Source organism: Olea europaea, unplaced genomic scaffold (genome assembly GCF_002742605.1).
Source record: "Olea europaea var. sylvestris unplaced genomic scaffold, O_europaea_v1 scaffold4884, whole genome shotgun sequence".
Classification (NCBI taxonomy): Eukaryota; Viridiplantae; Streptophyta; class Magnoliopsida; order Lamiales; family Oleaceae; genus Olea; species Olea europaea.
The window spans coordinates 6,737-16,500 of NW_019263198.1; the positions used below are offsets into that span (position 1 = coordinate 6,737).

The 9,764-nt window shown below is 36.9% G+C and overlaps 2 protein-coding genes across 4 annotated transcripts; both read left to right on the forward strand.

Annotated features, from left to right (window-relative positions):
* The first annotated feature begins 148 nt into the window (after nt 1-148).
* LOC111388340 (protein FAR1-RELATED SEQUENCE 9-like) lies at nt 149-1,205 on the forward strand. The gene is made up of 2 exons (XM_023013021.1): nt 149-795; nt 1,076-1,205. Exons 1-2 carry the CDS (start codon nt 149-151, stop codon nt 1,203-1,205), a joined length of 777 nt encoding a protein of 258 aa, XP_022868789.1.
* A 1,370-nt stretch (nt 1,206-2,575) lies between these two features.
* Nucleotides 2,576-6,963, forward strand: LOC111388338 (chaperone protein DnaJ-like). 3 transcript variants are annotated; one of them, XM_023013018.1, is made up of 6 exons: nt 2,576-2,833; nt 4,251-4,328; nt 4,464-4,539; nt 5,352-5,425; nt 5,519-5,598; nt 6,674-6,963. In XM_023013018.1, exons 1-5 carry the CDS (start codon nt 2,687-2,689, stop codon nt 5,591-5,593), a joined length of 450 nt encoding a protein of 149 aa, XP_022868786.1. In that variant the 5' UTR covers nt 2,576-2,686; the 3' UTR covers nt 5,594-5,598; nt 6,674-6,963. The 3 variants fall into 3 exon arrangements, with proteins under 3 accessions (XP_022868786.1, XP_022868785.1, XP_022868787.1); XM_023013017.1 differs by having other exon boundaries at nt 5,519-5,589; XM_023013019.1 differs by lacking the exons at nt 5,352-5,425; nt 5,519-5,598; nt 6,674-6,963 and adding an exon at nt 5,178-5,345.
* Nucleotides 6,964-9,764: the final 2,801 nt, after the last annotated feature.

A 9,764-nucleotide genomic window follows, 5' to 3' on the forward strand; every position in this document is an offset into this window, starting at 1 on the left:
AGAAGGTTGGATCGCAATGATTAATAAGTTTGGATTGCATGAAAATGATTGGTTATCTGGACTATACGAGAACAGAAAGCGTTAGGTTCCTTGCTTTCTGAAAACCACTTTTTGGGCAGGGATGTCAACAACGCAAAGAAGTGAGAGTATGAATGTGTTCTTTGACGGATATGTACACTCAAAGACTTCATTGAAACAGTTTGTAGAACAATATGAGCGAGCACTAAGGAATAAGGTTGAAAAGGAATTTCAAGCTGATTTCAAATCATATTCACAAATGCTACCATGCGTAAGTATGTTTGAAATGGAGAAACAATTTCAATCTGTTTATACCATCTCAAAATTCAAGGAGGTTCAGGAGGAGTTTATAGGGAAGATGTATTGTGACCTCATATCTACTTCAGAAAATAGTTTTGGGACAATGTACGAGGTCTGCGAAGTTGTGGCATGCGGCGAGCGAATGAAGAAAAAAACATTTTTTGTGTCATTTCAAAAGGAGAATTGTCAATTCATTTGCAGCTGTCACTTGTTCGAGTTTAGGGGTATAATTTGTAGGCATGCGATATCGGTGTTGATCCGTAATTGCATCACATCAATACCGGAGAGGTACATACTGAGACGATGGAGAAGAGATGTTAGTAGAGCACACGCGAGGGTGGCTGTGAACTACGCTGGGTTGGTTAGTACACCTAGTCAGTTGAGATATGATAGTATGTGTCAGTCTTTTGCTGGGTTGGCAGATCTTGCTGCTGATGATGACGGGCAGACTCGCGCCATAATGGACTGGATAGAATCGTAGTGTACAGTTCTTACGTTGACACGGACGAGTACAAGCACTAATGTCCTCGCACACCATATGATACAATTAGGCCCCTAGTGTAATGTATCGCAGAATACCTTGAGCGGGAGCGTACGGGACCCTCTCGTGTCGAGAAGAAAGGGTGCACCAAAGAAACTTCGAAGTAAAAGCCCGTTGGAGTCGAGTTCGAAGAAAGTAAAGGTAGTTTAAAATATTATAATTCATATTCTACCAGATTGTTGCAACAATTCCTCATACGCTCGCTTTGATATGCAGGCAACATCGACATCGAGCAAAGGAAAGAGACCAAATTCGAGTCAGAGTGCTACTCCAGTTGGTACACAAGAACTTCAGGCGTCCCAACATTAGCATGAAAAATTCAGAAAGAAAATCTTTTGCCTCTTAAGTTTTATCAATTGAGGAAAAATTTTATGCATGTCCATAGTGGACTATTTGGTTTTGGCCAGGTAGAATAATATGCAGAACCAAAACTTGCTATTTCGTGCCTGTAGAAATAAGAATTGGTTTGATAAGAAACTTGCGTGATTTTAAGTGAACAAATCTCAAGACCTGTGTTTTGCTTACATTTTGTATAGCTGTACATTTGTGTTGAACGTGTTAGTTAATGATCTGAGCAATAGATGCATGGACTGTCCTGCGCATTTTGAAAACGCCTAAATAGAAAGAGGCAGAAACTGAAAGATCAAAAATTCTCAGGATTATATGCATTGCAACCTGCAAGCTGAAATTTTACACCAAACTATCTATAAACATTTCAAAACTTCTCAATGATTTGCCGCCCCGACTAGTGTTTGTATCGCTGCCTCCGAAAGAGAATTTTATTTTCAAAAGTCTTTGAATAGGTACATCTGTTCGTTTTGACATTTACTTCCAACATATATGTTCTTCATTTCAAGGGACACACCCAATATAGAAGACGAACTTAAAAAAGAATACAATTGATTGTAAATTATATTTTTTATTTTTATTTACAAAACCACATCCTCGAACAACAATAAAACAGAAAAAAATGGAAAAAAAGTGTGTAAGTGTCTCCGTGACACACTGTCACGGAGAGTGTGGGGCAGTGTGTCACGGAGACACTTTCTCCGTGACACAGAAAGTGTCTCCGTGACACACTGAGAAAGTGTCTCCGTGACACACTGCCCCACACTCTGCCAAATTTGTCCCGTTTTTCAAACAATTTCTACTGTTCATTGATGTGTCCATTATTAATTTTTTATTACCTGTTCAACAAAGTGTGTAAGTGTCTCCGTGACACACTGTCACGGAGAGTGTGGGGCAGTGTGTCACGGAGACACTTTCTCCGTGACACACTGCCCCACACTCTGCCAAATTTGTCCCGTTTTTCAAACAATTTCTACTGTTCTTTGATGTGTCCATTATTAATTTTTTATTACCTGTTCAACATCTGTGCAAAGGAATCTGTTCGAATAGCATTATTGATTTTCATTTTCCCAAAATGGCATAACTACCATTTTTCCTTGTATATAAAGGATCTAGGCCTCGTTTGGCCCCCCATTAAATTTCATTTCATTTTTTCATCTCCTATTTTCAATCACACAATTTTTCATAAAATACTATTACATGTAAATTGAAAATTTTTCATTCTTTTTCAACCATTCATTTTCTAAAAAAAAAAAAATAATACTATTTCACCAATTTTCATTTAAAAAAATGGGGGCCAAACAGGTGATTAGGATAGGACACTGCTGCAAATTTTCCCTTAAAATATTTCTTTTCGGAAAATTTCTCAAAAACAAAACCTACGAAAATCCCAAACGCAATCGTGGCGAATAGAGGTCCACTTTATCGCCTTCATTCCCACAAATTCTTCTGTTAAAAATATCATCACTCCCTCGATTTATGTTCCTAGATTCCCCCAAAGATTTTTCGCCAATTTCTCTATTAATTCATTACTCACATGTAATTCTTTTCTTTACATCAAATGAATATTTCTTTGATTTTCACAATTCTCTGCTTATGGAAGGCGAAGATAAAAGTACCCATAAGGTGCTTCGGCTGATCCTGAATCTCTTTCGCATTGATTTCTTGAACCCTTTTTTGCACTTGCCCTTTGTTATTTTTAATATTCTGAGAGTAGAGGGTTGTTTGTGTTTTTCAATGATTTTTTGGTATAATTATTTTTTCCCCTAATTTTCCGTGTGTGACTGAAGATGATTTTTAGTGCACTGTGTGGAATTGATCTGCCGGGGTTTTCGTTTTGTACTGACTTGTTGGCTTAGAGAAAGCTGGGGAAGTAAAAAAGTCGCAGTTTGAATAGTTTTATCTATAGCAATGAAGACCCAATGTTTCATCCAATTTATCCTTGAAATTGTTCTTGAGTTCGTGCTATTCATCCTTTTTTGAAGATTGAGTTGTTATCACCATTTTGAGCTAGTAGAAAACAAAATATATCTTTTGGATCTAGGAAGAACTTAATAATATTAGTATGAAAGAGGCACGGAAATTTGAATTGCAAAGTTCAAATAATGGTTATTCGGACAGAGTTGGGTGTTCATTGTTGATAAGTTGCATCTTGGAGGAAGTATGATGATTTATTTTTTTTCCTTTTATGAATGATATAAGAAAAAAATCTTCTGCATAAAAGCACGAGAACGGGTCAATTCTCTTGTTTAAAATTGGAACTAGTGCCTTCACCTCTCTCTGGGTTCAAGAACTATTTCACACCTGGTTTTTTTAGTAGTGGTAACTTCTTAGTATCTAGCTTCTGATTCTACTAGAATTGCAAAAGCAAAACTTTAGTGGTTCTTGTCTAAAAGGGATTTGTGGTGTTTTCATTTCTGCATGACCATGGGAATTACATCACTGGGCTTTTGTGCACAAGTGTTTATTAAAAGTTCAAGAACTCATGCTCATCTAAATCACACTTCAAGTTCCAGGGAGAATATGTACAATACCCTGTGCTTTTAATGCTATAAATCACCGTTATTGATTTTTTATATCAAATGATGGTCTATTTTGAAGAATTTAGAGGCTTCGATCTAGTGATAGTTATGAAGTATCATCTTAATTATCATATAATATTGGGTTTTTGGGTCTTTTTTGTGTTTTGTTTCTTTACCATAAGTCCTATTACTATCTTGAATAAAGATGAGAGAAAAAGATGAATTTTGAGAAAATGGGAATCAAACAAGGCCTAATTTTATTAAAGTACTTCTAGTCAAAAGAGATTTTTGAGGAAGTTGGTCTAATGTAACTTTCTCTAAAAGTAATTTTGAAATTGGAAGTTTTTTTAAAAATTAGTTTCCAAACAAAATAAATGTAGCTTCTTCCAAAAGCTCTTCTACAGGGAGAAAAAGCAAAAGTCAGGCTATACGGGTCGTAAATGTTGAACCCCCACTATTGTTTATTTAATTTTATTTTATAAATTTACAATGGCTAACCATAAACTATTTTATTGATTAAGGATTATTACAAGGTTTTAGAAGTTGAGTATGATGCAACTGATGAAAAGATTCGATTGAACTACAGAAAGCTTGCTCTGGTTAGTAATATATATCATCTAAAGCAGCTTTTCTATGGCTTTTACAATTGGTACTTAGATACCCCACCCCCACCTTTGGACAGGAACCTGTTACAGGTTTGTATTCACATCATTTATTTTCCTGTCTGCATGCAGAAGTGGCATCCTGACAAACACGGGGGTGATAGTGCTGTTACTGAAAAATTTCAAGAGATCAATGAAGCTTACAAAGGTGATTGTTTATGATAGGTTCATCTCCTATTTATCTGAAATGTGGTTCTGGTCTATCAACACTTTGGCAAGTTACTGATAGTTGTGCTTGTGTGAATTGGAACTAAACACTTGTGACAAACTATCGCGTTTCAATTTATCCATTATGGCATTATATGTTACGGGGTTGTTTGAGCCCCATTTTAAGAATAGTGTTATGATGGAGAATGTGTGGTTAACAAATAAGAAAAAGTTTTGGGTTTGCATGTAATATTATTTTATTGAAAAATGTGCAATTAAAATGATGTTAAATCACTATTGAAGAATGTATTTTGATGAAAAATTGGGCTCAAACAAGGCTATATATGAATTTGGGTTCGATGTGCTTTGTATTTATTGTTTCTTGGAATTATGTTACATAAATAACTTATTATGAATGCATGACAAAATCAAACTAGAAACAAAGCCTAAATTTTTTGGAATACACGTTACTGCTATAGTCATCTAAGACTCCTCTGGTCTTTAAATTTTGAAGGGGAAAAAGGAAAATGGAAGTAAGAAGTATTGCCATGTTCTTTAACTTTTAGATGGTAATAATTTCGCATTGGTTTTCAATTTGCGTAAATAAGTTTAACCAAAAACATACTACTCTGGTGGCAGAATTCCTTCTCATTTGTGAATGCAAAATCAAGGCCTTTGAAATTTCAGTCCTAGCAGAGATTAATAATCACTCTTTTGTGGGCACTAGCATCAGCAGCGTTCAATACGTAAAACGCTGAGATCTTCACTGTTAAGAATGTACAGTGTAACTTTTCTTCCATGTGACATTTACAGTATTAAGTGATCCAGACAAAAGACTGGACTATGATTTGAATGGCAACTATGAGATTGACAAGTATACTTTGCGGGTAAGGATTTTTCGTAATGTTATATTTCAGCCCTTTTTATGCATCTCTAGCCCTTGCTTAATGATAATTTAAATTGTTCCTTTGCTGATACAGGAATATTTATCGAGATTTAAGGGGATGATACTTACCTGTAATGGGCTTGGTATTAGTCACACATCAATTTGGTAAGACAGGTGACTGCATAACTAAAGCAAGAATTGATTGGTTAAAAAAAATTTCAAGTTGAGAATACTCCCTTGTATAATTGCAATTTATCATTGTTTGCAATGTTCTAAGGCTTTCGTTGCATAGTTCTTCGCATCAAAGCTTTCTGCATTTTGTTACTATATCTAAAGCAAGTGATTCTTAATATCAGCAAGCAGCAGGTATAAGCATTTTTGCCAATATAAGCCTTATTTCCTAGAAAGACAACTGATTCTGAGAGGAAATCCAACCCGTGTATGAATTTGTTTGTTAAGGGGTTTTTGTTCCCAAAATTTTGCATTCATCATATTTTTCTGGCCACAAAAAACTCGGAGGCCAGAAGTCAGGAAAAGGAAAAAGAAATTAACTTGAACAAGCAAACAATGTATTGGGTTGTATAGACATATTAGAGCATTGGATAATGCATGCGGTGTGCTACCCATTTTTTCAAGAAATATGCATTAAGTAGGAGGCTTGAGAAGGGGTGCTAGTACCCTGGAGGAGTCTGTAGGACGTGCTTGCCTCAAGAGTGTTAATTCGTGAAATTTCTGATAATAATAATGTAAGAATAAGTACACTAAAATGGATTTAAAAAATTTTCTTGATCATAAAGATTCCATCATGCAATTCTGGAACACTATAATACACCCATCTTTAACTTTGTATTATTGGAATCATTTTTACATTTGAACCTTTCATGATTGTTGCCGCTAAAATTGATGGCACCAGTAATCCAGTATACTTCTGTTAATATGAAATTTTTTTAGTCTATATTTTATCCCCATGATTCAGTTGAAATTTTATGTCTTCTGTACTGTACCTAATGCAGAATAAAAATTGTGTCCCTTAGCCAGTGTTTGTCTGCCTGATCTTACCATATTCTAAAGTTACATTATTCTTTTATTCTATCTATGTTTAACAGTATTGCTGTTTACATAGCACTCTGTAGGCTGTTTTGGACTTGGGGGGAGCATTCCTTGAATGAATTTAGAATACACTGGACCACTTTGTAATGACTTTTGCTTTCCATTTCATAGTTGCTTATAATTTCCTTTACCGTTGCAGGTCGCAGCCACTCATGGAACACAATAAGTATAAAGAAAAACATGGTTCAGAATGACGGCATTTTATTTGTTGACCGTTCACCACAATAAGTTTCCTAGTTATCATTCTCAGATATTTGTATGATCTGTATATCATTTTTTGTTATACGCAAAAATATTAGAGTACACTTGATGGATAGCCTCTTGTGCATTGCAAATCCTTCTGGTACTAATATGCTACGGTCTGATGTATATTCCGTTGTTTTCTAATAGAGATACTTAGGATTGGCAGTGTCCTTGCACCTGTCTCCATATTGTTGGTTGGTTACCATTTTTTTTCAGCACAGTGGTATTTTATCTATTTATAAGCCAAAAGTTTCATCGTTGGCCACAGAAGTTACTGTAAGTGTCGTAAGATAGAAGAAATTACTGTCTTCGTAGTTTTTGGATGTAATGTAGTGTTGCATAGTATATTTATAAATCCCTTTGCATAGTTTTTGGATATAATGTAGTGTCAATATGAGAAACTTGTACGTGCTTCAGCATAGTAGTTATCTTTAGCCATATTAATGGAAGAAATATCTGATTACCGGATATTGGCGTTTTGGGTAGTTGCAATGCCTCTTCGAACTTCAATTCTTTGATTATCTTGAAATGCTTATTGTAAGATCTGAGTATGCAGATAATGCAAAGGATTGTTGAGTTGCTTCTATCTCGTAATCTTAAGCTTGTTTGTATTCTCGTTAAATAAATTTGAGTGAGTTATGGATAGAATTCGTTGAAGATAAAATTTGAACTTAGTCATGTGTCACGTAGATGAATTTGTTTGTAAAATACATTGGCGATGCTTTTATATCACTGGAACAAAATATAATTGATTTTATAAAATTTAATTTGCTTTATTTGTGTTGACACATAAAAATTCAGTCCAAATCGAACGGTCTAAGGAGTGAAGTCCAATTGGAGTATCCTCAAATCAGAGAGCCCAAAGAACGAAGCTCAATCAAACAAATCAAGATGAAGGCCCAAATAGGGAGGCCCAAGAACGTGGTAACGCCATCGTTCAAGTTTGCAAGTCGCCCAAAATCTGAGCGAATGGAGTGTTATACAGTCGCCCAGAGCTGTTACTCTATTCTCGCCCAAACCTTCAAGTTGCCCAAGGTCTTAACAAACATAAAGCGTTGTGATTATCAAGAAGTGCAGTTATCAAAGCAGTTGTTAAAGCAGCCCTATCACGTTCCACGATTCAAGGAATTCAATCGAAAGCGGTTGAACGACGAAGAGTAATGGCAGCAGTTAAATAAGATAGTTTTCATGACAAGTTGGCCATTACGAGGAAAGTGGGCAGTTATAGGACGATCAAGCAGTTTTTAGGCGGTTGATCACAAAGAGATCGTCTATGAAGTATAAAAGAGAGAAAAGACATAGAACAAAGGACCGAATCAAAAACTCTCGAACAGAGAACATGTAATTTTAATTTCCTTAGTTTTAGACTTAAACACTTTTTTTAGTAACTCGTGTACTTGCGCCCCTTGGAAGCACTTTGTTTTTGATTTCCAATTGTAAAGTCATCGCCAATAAAAGAACACCCCTTTTTGGGAATTTGTTTCAAGAGGTTTGTCCCTTACACAATCGTCTGATCACTTTTAATTGTTAGCGACTAACCCGCGCGAAACAATTTGGCACGCCTGGTGGGACAGTGGTATTTGATGTTGAAAGTACAAAAGGTGAAACAATATGCCTCAGACATCCGATGAGGAAGCAGCAAGTCAAGGAGGGGTTTATGCTTGGCGCACACAAAACGTATTTACAAAGCCAAACTAGAAGAAAGGCAACTCGCTCAGTATGGGAAGACTCAGCGCTCGAATGATTGTGAAGGGTTTGCAGGCTTGAATAAGATTCAGTGTAGTTTTTACCAAACTTTGGAGCGCCACCAAAAACCAAGAAACCAAAAAAAATGGTATCGCCTAAAGGTGGTAGATTCACCAGGGCCCCAACATCCCTTAAAGTAATAGACATGGGGCCAAGAGGGAAAATAAAGGTATTATACTCGGAAGACCAAAAACTCAAAGCAATCGAAAAGAGTGCTGAATCAAAAGTAGGGGGGCGAATAGAGATTTCTAGCAAATCAGAAATCCTAGCGCTATCAAAAAGTGCCTTAGTAGGGCCATGACCCACAAGACGAGCACGCCACCTACGTAAAGCTACATCAGATTTAGGCCAAGTGCGAATACCTCTTTCGCGAAGTGGCTCCAGCGGTAGAGAGTTTAGGAATGGAGGGCCTTGAGTGCAAGGAAACAGCTGACCCACCGCCGCCTGTTCAACTGCCTCCGCATTGTTGAAGAAAGGACCCAAGTAGAACTCATTACGTTCGACATCGGCGGGCGCGAGAAAACTCGGAGTTATGTATGGACGACTCAGAAGCTTCTGAAAGTCATCAAAACTAAAGGAGTCGTCAGCTTGAGATTGTGAAGTAGCCATTTGAGAAGGAACGAAGTTTTTCAGGGTTACGTAGCAGGGAAGCAAAAGATGAACAGTAAATCGTGAGAGAGACGCAAAAATTTGAGGCGTGATTTAATGGTGCAGTGAAATGGCGTGTTTGGGGGTTATAAAGGTTTGCAAAACGACACAGCTTTTCAAGTTATAGAAGAAAACAATGATTGAAATTCTGGTATCTTGGTTTTTGGTGGCTCCCCAAAGTTTGGTAAAAACTACACTGAATCTTATTCAAACCTGCAAACCCTTCACAATCATTCGAGCGCTGAGCCTTCCCATACTGAGCGAGTTGCCTTTCTTCTAGTTTGGCTTTGTAAATACGTTTTGTGTGTGCCAAGCATAAAGCCCTCCCTGAGTTATTTACCTATAGCGCACGAATTGGCGCGTCGCAGGCCTTTGAATCTATGTTCTTTCTTTTTGGCTCTCCTTTATAGAGGCATGGCTTCTCTTCAAGCTCAATTGAAGAAAGGTGCATCTCCCACTGGCAGTGGACCTCTCTGGTTCACTCAACTGTGGTTGAGATCCTATTTTCCACTGTTTGGTGCTCCATCAATCTCTCGCCCCTCTGCTAGCTGTTATGGGCTAGCTATGGAGCCTTTGGCTCCTGTAAATATGTC

Excerpts from the sequence above, each read along its gene's own strand:
- LOC111388340 (XM_023013021.1), top strand. The coding sequence starts at position 149 with ATGAATGTGTTCTTTGACGGATATGTACACTCAAAGACTTCATTGAAA. Across the intron at positions 796-1,075 it reads ATAATGGACTGGATAGAATC|GCAACATCGACATCGAGCAA; the intron begins GTAGTGTACAGT and ends TTTGATATGCAG.
- LOC111388338 (XM_023013017.1), top strand. The coding sequence starts at position 2,687 with ATGTTCCTAGATTCCCCCAAAGATTTTTCGCCAATTTCTCTATTAATT. Across the intron at positions 4,329-4,463 it reads ACTACAGAAAGCTTGCTCTG|AAGTGGCATCCTGACAAACA; the intron begins GTTAGTAATATA and ends GTCTGCATGCAG. Across the intron at positions 4,540-5,351 it reads GATCAATGAAGCTTACAAAG|TATTAAGTGATCCAGACAAA; the intron begins GTGATTGTTTAT and ends TGACATTTACAG.